The sequence below is a fragment of the Hyla sarda genome, chromosome 10 (assembly GCF_029499605.1).
Source record: "Hyla sarda isolate aHylSar1 chromosome 10, aHylSar1.hap1, whole genome shotgun sequence".
NCBI lineage: Eukaryota > Metazoa > Chordata > Amphibia > Anura > Hylidae > Hyla > Hyla sarda.
The window spans coordinates 131,766,861-131,783,341 of NC_079198.1; the positions used below are offsets into that span (position 1 = coordinate 131,766,861).

Sequence of the window (16,481 nt, forward strand, 5' to 3'; positions counted from 1 at the left end):
TGGGAAGATCCTGGGTAGGAAGCCAGAGGATGGACCTTGGATCCAAACCAGCGGTAGAGATCTCAAGGTGTATCCATTGTTTATACTATTGGTGATGAAAGCCATCTAGCACACATGTAAGGACCGCGGCCAGGTAGTACGACAGGCAGTCTGGCAGGGCGAGTCCGCCCTCCGTCTTCCTACGGATCAGGATATGTCTGGCAACTCTGGGGTGCTTATGGGACCAAACGAAGCCTGTGAACAGTCTAGTGGTGTCACGAAAAAAGGAGCTGGGAGCGTGCAGAGGGATTGCAGAGAATAGATATAGGAGACGGGGGAGGTCAAGAGAATTTTTGTCTGGATGTATGGATATATTGAAGCTTTTCCGGAGACAGGATGTTATGGAATGTCTACTTTTGTGTTCCTAGATTAGAAAGCTGCATGGAGTGAGTTTAAACAAAGGCCAAATAGAGTCTATCTTTCCTGAATGGGGTTCCTCAGGCAAGTTTGCAGGGACCTATAGGCAGGGGCGTGCCTAGAGCATTTGGCACCCGGGGCGGACCCTTTGTTTGGTACCCCCCCCCCCCCCACACACACACTTAATTACACCCCCTCCCTCCCCTCCCCCCAGGGGCGGACTGACAACACTCAGGGCCCCCGGATCAAAAAAAAGGCAAGGGCCCCTGCTAGGCTCTGCAGCTCGTCAATCTTCTGCCACGCTTTTATTCTACCCAAATCCCACACACAATAAATTAAAATTTATATATGTAAGAAACACTTTAATGTAGGTAAATTTCCATGACCAATAATACTGGTATACAAGGAGCAACTATATACCACCACACAATAACTGGATAATACCACCATACTGTACTGAATTAAACCACTATACACAGACCAGAATACTATACAGGATCTGTATACAATATAAGGGATTATATACAGGACCATATGGTGGTAGATATCAGCTGTACACAGGATGTGTATACCATATAAGTGATTACAGTTACATTTTGGGACTCACAATTACGTCTTTTCTGATCAGCGGCATCCTCTTTCCTTTTCTTCTCCATCCAGATAAGACCGCCACGTGGATCTCTTAACAACTGCAGGAAAAACATGTCAGACATGTCAGCATTTTTTTCAGTGCCCTCCCTTCCTCTACACAATCTTTCCATCTATAGGCCCACAAACTGTAATAATGCCCTCCTTGGTGTCCTGCACAGTAAAAGGGCAGGTAGGTAGGTAGCCAGGTAACCCCCTATTTCCCATAGGTATATGCAGAGTTACACCCCCCCCCCTCTTTCCCATAGGTATATGCAGAGTTACACTACCCCTTTTTCCCATAGGTATATGCAGAGCTACAACCCCCATCTTTCCCATAGGTATATGCAGGGTTACCCCCCCTCTTTCCCATAGGTATATGCAGAGCTACAACCCCCTTCCCCATAGGTATATGCAGATCTACACCTCCCCCTTGCCCATAGGTATATGCAGAGCTACACCCCCCTCTTCCCCCCCTCTGGCCTTTTCCAAGACCACCTGTGTGTTGGCTTTGTTTACAAAAGACCACCTATAGGCAGTGGCGTACCAAGGGGGGGGGGGGCTCGCCCCGGGTGCCACTCTCAAGGGACTGACCTGACGCCGCAACTACTGAGGATCTGGGACACTCGTCCCAGATCCCCAGCAGACAGCGCTACATTCTCCTGTATGCACGATACATGCACATACAGGAGAAGGCGTCCCCTCTGTGTGAGCCACATCTGCAGCTACACAGAGGAGACGTGACCTCCGCCCCCACACAGCACGCAGTACAGGCGATGATGAAGTCACTCATCCGGCGCCTGTACTGTGGAGGGGAGAAGATGCGGTCCCCTGCTGAGGAGATCGCTGCGTGGGATATCAGGTGAGCATCCTTTTTTTTTTTTTTTTTTTAACCCTGCCTATACCTACAGCGAAGGGGGGTGCTCTGCATATACCTATGGGAAAGGGAGGGAGAGGGGGGGGTGCTCTGCATATACCTATGGGAAAGGGAGGGAGAGGGGGTGTTCTGCATATACCTATGGGAAAGGGAGGGAGAGGGGGGTGCTCTGCATATACCTATGGGAAAGGGAGGGAGAGGGGGTGTTCTGCATATACCTATGGGAAAGGAAGGGAGAGGGGGGGGTGCTCTGCATATACCTATGGGAAAGGGAGGGAGAGGGGGGGTGCTCTGCATATACCTTAGGGTAAAGAGAGGGAGAGGGGGGTGCTCTGCATATACCTATGGGAAAGGGAGGGTGGGGGGAGTTTAAAAGAGATCCAAACTCTCTTCCTCCTCCGGCCAACAATCACACAAACTTCCTTTCAACTTCCTGGTGGGACCTGATTATCAAACAAAGAAATGAAGCTATTTCTCCATGTCTGCCTTTGTTCCAGTTTAATACTTCCCAAAAGGGTGAAGAGAGTCCAGCTCACCTCCCGTGTCGTGCTATGCACGGACCGGTGCCCGGCCAGGCGCCCCGGATACTAGAAATTAAGAAGGAGTCCAGCACTGCAGTGAAGGCAGCTTTATTATGTGAGGAGCAAGCATTAAAAGCACACTAGTCAGACATGTTTCAAGCACGAACGCTCTTCCTCGGTGACATCAGTGTGAGCACAGGTGAGCCATTATATACCCAATTCAAATGGTGGGGCAAGGTGAAACAACGCCCATGTACCTGACATCACACTGATAGACAGGGATCGAGGTATACAGGTAAAATGCACATGCAGGATACAAAATACAAAAGAAGTATATATATAAAAGTGTATCAAAATACATAAATAAAATGTATAATACCACATACCAAAAAGGCTAAAAACTAACAAAGGGTAACAGGACTAACAGGACAAAATATGTGAAATTAATAATGGAACAACAGTTCCCGTCGTATATTTAACCCTGTGGGACTGCGTGTTCCTAAAGTGAACTGCCAGAAAGCTTCTCTGTCAGCTAATTTTTTCCTGATACATCCTCCTCTAATGTTAGATTTAACAAGTTCAATAGCATAGATGGTAAAGCCACTCGTATTACCATGATGCACAGTTTGAAAGTGAGCAGATGCAGCTGATCTGTGTCTGCTCGATGTAGTGGTACTGTCATTCAAATGCTCTAACGCTCTGGTTTTTAACTTTCTGGTTGTGTAACCCACATACTTAAGTTGACAGAGTGAGCATTCTATGATGTACACCACATTGGTATAATTACAATTAATATATGACTTTATGGAAAAAGTCCTGGTGCCATCGGCAGAGGTGAAAGTTTTTGTGGGTTTTGCATAATTACAAGTGCGGCATATTCTCTGTCCGCACTTGAAAAAACCCTTTTGGGCTAACCAGTGTGAGTGACTGGATCTTTCACTCACCACCACACTTGGCGATAGCTGATCACCAAGTGTGGGGGCTCTTTTGGACACTACTTGGCATCCCTCACTCAGAAGGGATGATAGCGTTTCATCCCTCCTGAGGAAGTGAAGGTGTCTATTAATAATTTGTTTGATGTTATTGAAATAGGGTGAATAAGTGAGTGCCACAATGGGTTTTTTACTTTGTTTTGTTGGTGCGTGTTGTGGATTAACAAAAGCATTTCTATCCTTGTTGGCTACAATACCTTCAGCCCTATTTAAGGTATGATGGGAATAACCCCTATTAGACAACCTATTCTTTAAATCCTCGGCCTGAGATTTGTATGTGGTCATATCGGAGCAATTTCTCTTGAGTCTAGTGAACTCCCCTACTGGTATGAATCTGGTGGTGTGTAATGGATGATTGCTGTCAGCTCTGAGGACAGTGTTACCGGAGATGGGCTTGCGGTGAGTTGAGGTGGAAATTTGACTTGATGAGTTGGTGGTGAAGGTTAAATCCAAAAATGCCATGGTCTGTGAATCAAACTGGTATGTAAATTTAAGATTATATGGATTATCATTCAGATATGCAGCAAACAGTGGTACGGTCGCGGCGTCCCCCTTCCAAATGAGGAGGAGGTCGTCAATGAAGCGACCGTACCACTGTATGCAGTTGGCAAATGGATTATCAGTAGTGAAGATGTAATTAGACTCCCAAAAGGACCCACAAAAACTTTCACCTCTGCCGATGGCACCAGGACTTTTTCCATAAAGTCATATATTAATTGTAATTATACCAATGTGGTGTACATCATAGAATGCTCACTTTGTCAACTTAAGTATGTGGGTTACACAACCAGAAAGTTAAAAACCAGAGCGTTAGAGCATTTGAATGACAGTACCACTACATCGAGCAGACACAGATCAGCTGCATCTGCTCACTTTCAAACTGTGCATCATGGTAATACGAGTGGCTTTACCATCTATGCTATTGAACTTGTTAAATCTAACATTAGAGGAGGATGTATCAGGAAAAAATTAGCTGACAGAGAAGCTTTCTGGCAGTTCACTTTAGAAACACGCAGTCCCACAGGGTTAAATATCCGACGGGAACTGTTGTTCCGTTATTAATTTCACATATTTTGTCCTGTTAGTCCTGTTACCCTTTGTTAGTTTTTAGCCTTTTTGGTATGTGGTATTATACATTTTATTTATGTATTTTGATACACTTTTATATATATACTTCTTTTGTATTTTGTATCCTGCATGTGCATTTTACCTGTATACCTCGATCCCTGTCTATCAGTGTGATGTCAGGTACATGGGCGTTGTTTCACCTTGCCCCACCCTTTGAATTGGGTATATAATGGCTCACCTGTGCTCACACTGATGTCACCGAGGAAGAGCGTTCGCGCTTGAAACATGTCTGACTAGTGTGCTTTTAATGCTTGCTCCTCACATAATAAAGCTGCCTTCACTGCAGTGCTGGACTCCTTCTTCATTTCTAGTTCCCAAAAGGGTGCCCCAAAGCTAATTCTACCCCAAGCCACAAACCACAACAAATGGTGACAAGAATGGGATTTTGCAGGTGTTATGAATATTAATAACCAAATTAACACATTTTCCTAACAATTATAATTAATAATTTATGAAACGTTTATATTAAGGAATATTTTTCTGTGTATTAAGTTAGTAGTCTTCAAGGGGCTTATTAACTAACACAGTGATTTGTTTGTTAAATATTGGCAATGTTCTCTAATTAATAACACATATCTTTGAATAAGTAAGGGGTGATAAGAGGGAACATTAAACATAATATAGGGTCCTGTTGTATTACATAATAACATAATATTTCTGAGTGTGTCAAAGATTATTACCTGTAGCACTGTACTAGTTATACAGGATCTTAAAAAACTGTTGCTGTCACGTATTTGCAAGGAACAGTGAAGCCCTAACTCACCCACAGCCACTGTCCAAACCTATTGCCTATCCGCCCTAAGTGATGGATCGACAACCACAACGATAAACCCTCTCTGCTAAGTGCTAGGGCAGGCTTGTCAAAATAATAAAATACAAAAAACAGAAGGAGTCGGGGAATAGCTAAAGGCACACAAACTAACAGAGATACATTAAGAGACACATACAGTCAAGTCGAAGTCAGACTAGCCAAGGTCGGTAAACAGCAAATAAATGAATGTTCAGCTCACCTCCACCTTAGTAAGTGCACGGATCCGCACCCGGCCCAGTGCTAAAACTTCCAAGACAAATCACACATCCGATCCAGCACTTGAAAGAACTTGCAGCTTTTATTCATCAACATGAGGATACAAACAGGTAAAAGCTGCAAGTTCTTACAAGTGCTAGCCAAGGTCAGTACCAGGAAATAGCGGAGTACAGGAAGGCAGAGCCAGAGAACAGTCAAAGGAACAGCCAAAGATCAATAAACAAGCAGGTATCTAGTAAGCAGGAGGTGTCAGCTAAGGTATAACCTTTCACAGACAATGAACTGATTGCTGCTCCTAGCTTATATAGGCAGGTGATCAGGGATACACCTCCTTGATAGGTAGCAGAGCTGAGAAGCACACCCAGACGACACAGGTGAGCTCCAAGTAGCTCCAGCCCAACTAGAGTAATTTAACTCTTCGTGTAAGGCCAGAGCCAGACGTTACAGTACCCCCACCCCCCTTTTACGAGGGGCCACTGGACCATTAAGATCGGGTGCAGGTTTGTCCGGATGAAAGGAGTGAAAGCTTCTGATAAGCCTAGGAGCGTGTATAGCAGAACATGGAACCCATGACCTCTCCTCTGGACCATAACCATTTCAGTCTAACAGGCCCAGATGGAATTTACCCCGTGTTCTAAAGGGATTAAGTAATGTAATAGATAGACCCATATTTTTTATATTCAGGGACTCTATAGTAACAGGGACTGTTCCCCAGGACTGGCACATGGCAAATGTGGTGCCAATAATTAAAAAGGGTTTAAAAGGTGACCCTGGGAATTATAGTCCTGTTAGTTTAACCTCCATTGTATATAAATTGTTTGAGGGTTTTCTAAGAGATGCTATTTTGGAGTATCTTGATAAAAATAAATGTATGACCCTATATCAGCATGGGTTTATGAGGGATTAGTTTTGTCAAACTTTGTCGCGTCTAAGGGTTTAATGGCAGGCATTACTGCGATCGGTGATGGATGGAATTAGACATGGGTCCTGGCGGCTCACGAGCTGACCCTGCATCATAGCAGGGGAGCGGGTGCAGGGTGTACATGTACACCCTGTGTCCTTAAGAGGCTAAACCCTCTGCCACAAGTGTGTCTCTTGTTGGCAAACCTCTTCTGTTTTTCTTGGGCTTTTTCCAGGTTCTTCTGAACCTCTGCCCAAAATGTGCACAGCTTGTTTATTGAGTTATCCACCTCTGGGTTGTTACTAGAAGCTTCTGGACAAGAGGTGAACTGAGGATTGAACACAAAAGAATGATGACATACCGTTAGAAGTTTTCTTGATTATTGATCGCAAATTCGGCCAGTGCCAAGTATGAAACCTACTAATTTTGCTTGTGATTAACATAACACTGAAGATATTGCTCAATACTCTGGTTCATTCTTTCTGTTTGGCCGTTCGGACTGAGGGTGAAACACAGTCTTTTACAAAATGCCCCAGTCTTTTACAAAACGCCTGTCAGAAATTGGACACAAATTGTACCCCTCTATCAGAAACAACATTAACCTCTTAAGGACCCATGACGTATGCATACGTCATGGGTCCCGCTCCTGCGATATAACGCGGGGTCACACGGTGACCTCGCATCATATCGCGGCAGGCCCAGCGTCATAGTGAAGCCGGGACCCGCCTCTAATAGCGCGCGGCACTGATCGCTGTGCCGCGCGCTATTAACCCTTTAGCCGCGCGCTCAAAGCTGAGCCGCGCGGCTAAAAACGAAAGTAAAAGTGCCCGGCTAGCTCAGGGAGCTGTTCGGGATCGCCGCGGTATAATCGCGGCATCCCGAACAGCTGTAGCACAGGAGGAAGGTCTCTTACCTTCTCCTGTGCTGTCCGATCGCCGAATGAATGCTTCAAGCCTGAGATCCAGGCTTGAGCATTCAATCGCCGAAAACACTGATTGATCCATTCCTATGGAGATGGATCAATCAGTGTAAAAGATCAGTAAATGCAATGTTATAGCCCCTTATGGGAGCTATAATGTTGCATAAGAAAAGTGTAAAAAAATCATTAACCCTTTCAATTATCCCTTCCCCCTAATAAAAGTTTAAATCACCCGGCAAAAATCCAAAAATAAAAAAAAACATTATGTAAATAATAATAAAAATAAACATATGTGGTATCACCGCGTGCGGAAATGTCCGATTTATAAAAATATACCGCTTTTTAAACCGCTCGTTCAATGGCGTACGAGCAAAAAAATTCCAAAGTCCAAAATAGCGCATTTTTGATCACTTTTTATACCACAAAAAAGTGAATAAAAAGTGATCAAAAAGTCTGATCAGAACAAAAATGGTACCGCTAAAAACTTCAGATGACGACGCAAAAAATGAGTCCTCAAAGCGCCCTGAACACAGAAAAATAAAAAAGTTATAGGGGTCAAAAGATGACCATTTTAAACGTATAAATTTTCCTGCATGTATTCATGATTTTTTTCGGAAGTGATACAAATTCAAACCTATACAAGTAGGGTATCATTTTAACCGTATGGACCTACAGAATAAAGATAAGGTATCATTTTTGATAAAAAAAAATGTACTGCGTAAAAATAGAAGCCCCCAAAACTCACAAAATAGTGTTTTTTCATCAATTTTGTCGCACATTGATTTTTTTTCCCGTTTCACCGTAGATTTTTGGGTAAAATGACTAATGTCATTACAAAGTAGAATTAGTGATGCAAAAATTAAGCCATTATATATAATTTTAGGTGAAAATTTTTAAGAGTTATGATTTTTTAAAGTTAAGGAGGAAAAATGTAAAATGAAAAAATGGAAAAAGCCCGGGTCCTTAAGGGGTTAACAGGTAACCCATGGTAATGGACAACGTGTCAGACAAACAAGTCCGCTAACACTTGAGCAGAGGGAAGTTTCTTGGGTGGTACCAAATGGCCTTGTTTGCGGAATCTGCCCACTATTACCCACAGAGCAGTTTTACGCTTGGAATTGGGTAAATCAATCATGAAATCCATGAAAATATGGGTCCAAGGTTTCTCTGTGATAGGAAGTAGACATAATTCACCAGCAGCGCATGATCAGGGAGACTTTGCCTAGGCACAAGTCTCATAAGCTGACACAAAGGCATTAACATCTGTGCTGAGAGTGGGCCAAAAACTCATTTGAATTAATTTCTTTTGGCCTATGATACCTGGGTGACCTGCAAAGGGAGAACTATGCCCCTCTTCAATTATACGAAGGTGAAATTGACTAGGCACAAATATTTTGTCCTGAGGAGCATCAGGAAGTACCAAACTTTAATTGGCTTGGATCTCACATGTCAAATCTGAGAAGATGGTTGATACCACATTACCTTTTGGCAGAATAGTGTCATGGTCAGAATCCAAGGCCTTCACAGACACTGAAACTCCTAGATAGAGCATCCACTCTTATATTCTTAGACCCTGGTCTGTAAGTAATAGTGAAATTGAACCTTGTAAAGAACAAAGCCCAACGAGCTTGACATGGGTTAAGTTGTTTGGCAGACTCTAAAAAAGTTACATTTTTGTGATCAGTGATGACTGAAATCTGATGCACGGCCCCTTCTAGATAAGGTCTCCATTCTTCAAATGCACATTTGATGGCTAACAACTCACGATTACCCATGTCATAGTTCCTTTCTGCAGCAGGGAACTTACCTGAGAAAAAGGCACAAGGACATAAGTGAGTATGGGTCAGTGTTCCCTGTGACAACACTGTTCCTACCCTATCTTCTGAGGCATCAACCTCCACCATGGAATACCCAGAATACAAATGCAGGCTTTTACTAAGGTCCACTGATCAGCACAGGCAGAAGGGAGAGAGAGAGAATCTCTGATGGGCCTGAAAATACAATATTGTATTGTTGGAAAGTTACTCTAAACCTGTTTATTTTCCATTCAACAGATTTTTTTTAGTTCTTAATTTTTTTTTATTACAATTCAGAATACAAAAAAACAACAGTTTTTCCAAAAAACATGATGCATCTCTGATTAGTTATAAATGACAATCCTTACATTGTTTCGCATTAAAAATCCATGCATCATATTATCAACAAAACTGATTAAAGCCCTCCCACCCCTTCTTCGAGCCTGGGTGGAGAAAAAGGGAAAAAAAATGAAAAGAAAAATTAATATTTGTAACTATAACATTATAATGGTCGTGCTCCGGGGTTCCCTACCAGTATCTTCAGATCTTATCCCAATTCTTTAGCCTTCTTCTTCCCTTTATCTACATTAATTCTTTGTTTTTAAACGCATTCACCTCATTCCTCCACTCCTCAATTAGTGGTCCCTTGGGATTCACCCAATTTCTTAATATCACTAACCTTGCGTAGTATTTCTCTACTCCTTCTCTTACCCCCTTTAAAATAGATACAACCATGCGAGGAATCTCCATCTTTATTTTCTTTTTTTATCTCCCTAATTACTAGAGATGAGCGAACTTTCGAAAAATTTGATTCGACTGATTCATCAAATTTTTTTAAAAAACAATTAGTTTGATCCAAATTAAAGGGGTTATCCAGGAAAAAAACTTTTTTATATATATATCAACTAACTCCAGAAAGTTAAACAGATTTGTAAATTACTTCTATTAAAAAATCTTAATCCTTTCAGTATTTATGAGCTGCTGAAGTTGTTTTTTTTTTCTAAGTGCAGGAACTGCCTGGTTTAGAAGCAAATCCCCATAGCAAACCTCTTCTACTCTGTGCAGTTCCCTAGACAAGCAGAGATGTCAGCAGAGAGCACTATTGTCAAACAAAAAACAACAACTCAAATTCAGCAGCTGATAATTATCTAAAGAATTAAGATTTTTTAATAGAAATAATTTACAAATCTTTTTAACTTTCTGGAGCCAGTTGATATAAGAAAAAAAGTTTTCTCCTGGAATACCCATTTAATTTGTGGCAAATCTATATTAAAAATGGCTATTTCTGGACTACAGAGAGCCTCAAAAGGGCTGTAGAACATTTGCTTTGTTCTAACACGCATATGGAGTGTGCTGGGGTAGTGAAATAATACTGCTATTGAGAAAAACATGCAGATTGCTGCAGAATGGCACAATAACAGAGCCTGAAGGTGGCATCAGTATGAGGAGACCATATAGTGGCTGAATGACACAGCGGGGAGGTGTTGGCAGCATAAGAAGACCATGCAGTAGCAGCAGCATGAGGAGACACTAGGGTTTCATAATAGCGAAGATTAAAAGACAAATTTCGAAATTTAAATTGAAGATTTAGGGTAGCTAGTGCTACCATAAAAAATTTTTAGGCCCAGGCCAGGCAGCATCAGTAAAACATATGTTGGCTGAATGACACAGCCTGGAGTTGGCTAAAGCATGAGGAGACCATATGGTGTCTGAATGGCACAGCCTGGAGTTGGTAGAAGCATGAGGAGACCATTGAAATTTTTTACTTGAAATTGAGGACTTTTAAATTAAAATTTTAACTCCTAAGTTTTAGTGTCCCGGGCCCCGGTGTGTGGGTACACAAGACCAAATCTAACAAGGAGTCACATGGTGGCACAATGACAGAGCCTGGAGGTGGCATCAGTATGAGGAGAATATAAAGTGTCTGAATGGCAGAGCCTGGAGTTGGCTGAAGCATGAAAAGAGACCATATAGTGGCTAAATGAGACAGCCTGGAGGTTGCATCAGTATGAGGAGACCACATAGTGGCTGAATGACTGCCTGGAGTTTCTGGCAGCATGGGGAGAGCATATAGTGTCTGAATGGCACAGGAGTTGGCGGTAGATGAGGAGACAATAGGGCCTCACAATCTCTAAGAATGAAATAGGAACTTTGAAATTTCCATTGAAGATGTATGGTACCTAGTGCTACCATAAACATATATAGGTAAAGTCCTAGGCCCAGCAGCATCACTAAACCATGTAGTTGCTGAATGACACAGACTGGAGCTGGCTGAAGCATCAGTAAACCACATATTGGATGAATGGTACAGCCTGGAGGTGGCTGAAGCATAAGTAGACCATATAGTGGCTGAATAACACAGCCTAGAGTTGTCCGAAGCATGAGAAGAGACCATATAGTGGCTGAATGAGACAGCCTGGAGGTGGCAGCAGCATCAGGAGTCCTGAAAGTAACCCGATGACAGTGTGGTGCGGTGGGTGGCAATACCAGTACCCGGTGATGAAGGTGGGTGAAAAAAGGTCTAATGTGGAGGAATGTTTGTAACTGGGGAACAGTGCCTTAAATCTGTTTGGCACTATCCATATTTGTGAAGTGTTGGTGTGGCACCATGGTCAATCTACTCTGATGCATCAGGCATTGGTTGGGGGAAATTCTGGCTGAACCATGCCTGATTCATCTTCACAAAGGTCAGTCTCTCCACATTTTTCATGGACAGACAAGCGCTTCTTGGGGTGACTATGGCCCCCGCCGCACTAAACACCTGCTCTGATGACACACTACTGGCTGGGCAAGACAGCTTTTCCAGTGCAAACTCTGCTAGTTGAGGCCACAAATCAAATTTGGCTGCCCAGAAGTCCAGCGGATCTTCAAAGTATGTTCAAGGTATGTCACCACCTGCTGGTTCAGCTCCTGCTCCAGGTGTACCTGCTGCTGATGAGTTGCTTCACAATGCGGGTGAAGAAAGCTACTCATCAGCGACTGTAGACTCAGGCTGCTGCTAATGGAGCTGGTGCTGCTCCTGCCACTCCACCACTCCCCAGCAGCCATGGCAGTGGAAGCTGAGCTCAGAGGGCCCCCCAATTCAGGCCTGCGTGAGGATGGACGATGGCTACGATAGGCATTGGCCAATTGACTACATAAGATGCCTCTGTAGTATGTCACTTTGTCCTCCCTCTCAGTGGGTATAAAAAAGGCCCCTATTTTGTAGCCGTAGCGGGGGTCCAATAAGGTGGAGATCCAGAAAACATCCTGCTGCCAAATGGTGACAATTCGGCTGTTACTACGCAAGCAAGTGAGCATGCATTGTGCCATTTGTGCAAGTGACTCGGAGGGACTCTCTGCCTCCATCTCCACTGCATACTGCTATTGTGTGTCTGGTTCCTCTGTTTCGCCTTCCTCATAACCCTCTAGCTCCTCTGGCTGCTCCTGCTTCTCCTCTCCTGTCAGATTACTAGAAAAACCACCCATATGGTAAAACCTAAACTGTGCTCCACAGTGCCCCTTCCCCTCTTCCTCCTCCTCCAGTTCAGCCCCCACAGGGCTCATGTGGCCATGAGATGTAGGTGCCATGTCTTTAGTGCCACCCATCATTTCCAGCATGTGTTGTAAGAAATTAAGCAGTGGAATGATGTCGTTCCTCCCGTAATCCAGGCGACTTACTAATAATGTGGCTTCTTCAAAGGGCCTGAGCAGACGGCTGCCACTGGTTCACATTGGAGTTACACAGGGCAGTACCCCTATTCGCTTGGACCATCAAGAAATCGGTGATGGCTTTTCTCTTTTCATACAGTGGGTCAAACATATGGAGGGTGGAATTCCAACATGTGGCAATGTCACAAATCAGACTAATCAGATGGGGGATGCCGTTCTGACTCTGCAGATCAAGCAGGGTGTGCTTTACGGTGTATGAGTAGCTGAAGTGTATTCAACTTTTCCTTCCCATTGTTAGGATGTCTTGCAAATGGGGTGAACACTTCAGGAACTGCTTCTCAACCAGATTGAACATGTGTGCCATATAGGGCGTATGTCTCAGGCTTCCCAGTCTCAGCGAAGACAAGATGTTCTTTCCTTTGTCAGTCACCATGGTTCCCATTTCCAGTTTTTTTGGAGTAAGCTATGCTCTGATTTCTTTACGAATTACTTTTAGCAGTTCCTCCCCTGTGTGACTACGTTAGCCAGGGCAAACCATGTGAAGAACAGCGTGACTCTGCCGTGCCCTGTACACATGGTATGCTGGAGGACTACCGAGAATTGTCTGAGCAATGGAAGATGAGGACATGGTGAAGGATGAGGAGGCCGAGTCGCACACTGTCATAAGACCAATGGCCTGAGAGCGTGGAGGAAGAGGCGTGACCTGTCCAAGTTGGTGTTGTGGCTGTGCAGGAACCACATTCACCCAGTGAGCCGTAAAGGACATGTATTGTTCCTGACCATAGTTACAGATCCACACGTCGGCGCTGCCGTGCACTTTAGTACACATCGACAGGCTCAAGAACTGGCCAACCTTCACTTCCAAAAATTCTGCAGGGCTGGTACTGCATTCTTTGCAAATAAATGACGGCTTGGCACTCTCCACATTGGCTCGGCACAAGCCATCGGTTCTCTGAAAGGTGCAGAGTCCACCACACCATTTAGCTTCTGCACCATTGGATGAGTGGGCGCATACTGTTGTCTCTTAGACATGGCTTCACCGATTGATTGTTGGCAGAATGGCTGACTAAAAGTAGGAGGAGCAGGAGCATCTGTAGAGACAGAAGGAGGGTATGACACATAGCTCCCTTCGGCTGAGGTGGTGGAGCCTTGGCTGACTGAAAGAGGGATCGGATGGCCACTGGGTGATGTAGCAGCCTGGACCACTACATCGGAGCCACGGTTCTCCCAGGCCGCTTGATGGTGGCAAAGCATATTTTGAAGCAGGGTCGTGATTCCAACATTGGGACCCTGGCCACGCTTCACCTTCTGCCGACATATCTTGCATGTGGCTATGTGAACCTCCTCCAGATGCTTGATGAAAAACTGCCACACCACCGAGTAGCTGATTTTCCCAAGAAAAGAGTCTAATTGACTGCTACTACCACCATCTCCAGGAACCCCTGTTCCTCTACCTCTCGGGAAGGTAGGCTGCCGCAAAGCAGGTGGTCTCCCCAGAGCACGTTTGGCTCCAGAATTTCCACTTCTGCCACCATGCTGACTGCCAACCATTCTACCGCCTTGCTGGTTCAGCTACTGCCTCACAGGCAACCTGCAACTCTCTTCTCCTGATTATGATGAAGCCCCTTCTGCACCCGCTTCCCAATTGCGACCGGTTTCATCTCATCATCAACAAGTGTCTGCACGTCACTGATGTCCTCCTCAGGTTTCTCAACAGTGTCTGCTTCAGGACCCTGAACCCTGGCAACATCTCCTCCCACGTCACTCTCCTCATCACTTCACCTAGTGGAGGAAGTGGCAGATGTTGCCTCCACTTCTTGGCTGCACAGTAACTGCAGTCTATCCTCTATTAGATCGTCATCAGGGAATAATGGAGCTGAACCCACAGCATTAGATACTTCTGTAGGAGAGGGAACAGCATAGGGCAGAGGCAATGGCAGGACAGGGACTGCTTCCGGGCCATGCCAACTGAGGGTTGTGTCTGAGGAACTCACCGACTGTTGACTGGGGGTGTCAGATGTCACTTGTGATGAAGTTGATGACAATGTTAACCAATCGACAACTGCAGATGGGTTGCTGGTGGAGACACGACCGCTAGCTGATAATGGGAGCTCAGCGACTCCTGCTGCCACTTGCCTCTAGTCTGCTTCAACCTCTACCTGAAGGATTTCGGCCTCTGACACTCCTCTGTGCACATCCTGGCACTTCTCTGCTTGACATACTTAGTGCATATATGAGGGGAGTACATTACACTTCACCATGCTTAAAACAGTATTTGTCTAGAACAGCAGCAGGTGTGTACTTTTGGCTGTCCTTTCACATTATGCAGGCCATTGAGAGATTAACAGGTACAAAATAGTACACTACTTAGATGTACATATGCGGTATGCACTGAAGAGGGCAGAAAAATGCGCTACAGTACTCTTAAAAAATATATTTTTGTAAAACACCAGCAGTACACAACAGTGCATCAGCCAAAAAAAGCTGTGTACTAAACACAAAATTAAACTCTGTCACAGACTATTAGGAATGGACTGTTGGGTATCTGCCCCTCCCCGTAATACTATGCCAAAGAAAGTGACTGGGAGGTTAATGCCTGCAGCTGCAGTAAAAATCCTTTTCAGTGAAAAAAACAATACTCTCCGTCCACGAGAACGCTGATGTGACTAGGAGGATGTTAAACGTTGCTGGAATGCGCTTTTCTCTGCTGTTACACACACACACACAGGGTTTCCGTCCTATCTCTCTGCAGTGTAATGAATGAAGTGGCTGTCTGCATTATGGGGATTATATAGGGCTGTGACATCACAGGGGTGACTGGCTGCTGAGAGGCTGCATCCTGAATGTGATTAAGGGTCATATCGCATACTTCCCTTCACGCCTTGCCTTCTCAGCATCTCTTGCCCCATGTACTGACATGTCAATCTGCCATTTTAGATGCCCTGGAGCCTGGAAAGCTGTAAAATGGAGTTTAATGAAGTGATTCGCGAGATAGAATCGAGGCGATATTTGCATTCATTGTAAATCGAATATTTCCTGAAATTCATAACGAATTCAGGTTTGTCAGCCTCGATTCACTCATCTCTAGTGGTTACACCACATTCAAGAATGGAATGGGAAAGCTATCTTCAATTTTACTCCAGATCTTATCATAGAATCGGATGCGAGTCACCTTGGATGAGTTGCTCATTGTGGATCCTCATCCACTGGAGGCAAATGGCCAATGGAAGAGTCTTCTCTCCACATCAATTGTCTGGAATTGTTAGCAGGTTCTTTTGCTCTCAAGAGTTTCGTGAAGGACAAATCTCACTGCTGCATCCTTTAAGGATGGACAATATTTCGGCAGTGCAATATATCAATCATCTAGGAGGTAATAAATTAAAAACTTCTGGCAAAAAGAGCCAAGGAATTTTGGCATTTCTGCCTGGACAAAAATATTGACCTCAAAGCGGAATACTTACAAGGGTTATCCAACACGGTGGATCATTGGAACTCCCGGTTCCTAACCGATTCCAGTGATTGGAAACTTGATCCGGAAATTTTCCATCAGATAAATTCCTTATGGGTTCCTCTCACCATAGATCTCAACCGTCAACTTCCTCAGTTCTTCAGTTGGCATCCGGATCCAGAGGCTCAAAGGATAGAT

At 44.3% G+C, this 16,481-nt stretch overlaps 1 protein-coding gene across 1 annotated transcript in view; it reads right to left on the reverse strand.

Annotated features, from left to right (window-relative positions):
• LOC130293269 (indolethylamine N-methyltransferase-like) overlaps nucleotides 1-16,454 on the reverse strand; it is a 35,462-nt gene extending 19,008 nt beyond the window's left edge. The window contains exons 1-3 of the mRNA XM_056541772.1: nucleotides 16,412-16,454; nucleotides 9,059-9,195; nucleotides 6,676-6,797 (exon numbers count right to left, since the gene is read on the reverse strand). Of these exons, the coding sequence (XP_056397747.1) occupies nucleotides 6,676-6,797; nucleotides 9,059-9,195; nucleotides 16,412-16,454 (302 nt within the window). The remainder of the gene's footprint in view (nucleotides 1-6,675; nucleotides 6,798-9,058; nucleotides 9,196-16,411) is intronic.
• Between the last annotated feature and the right edge of the window lie 27 nt (nucleotides 16,455-16,481).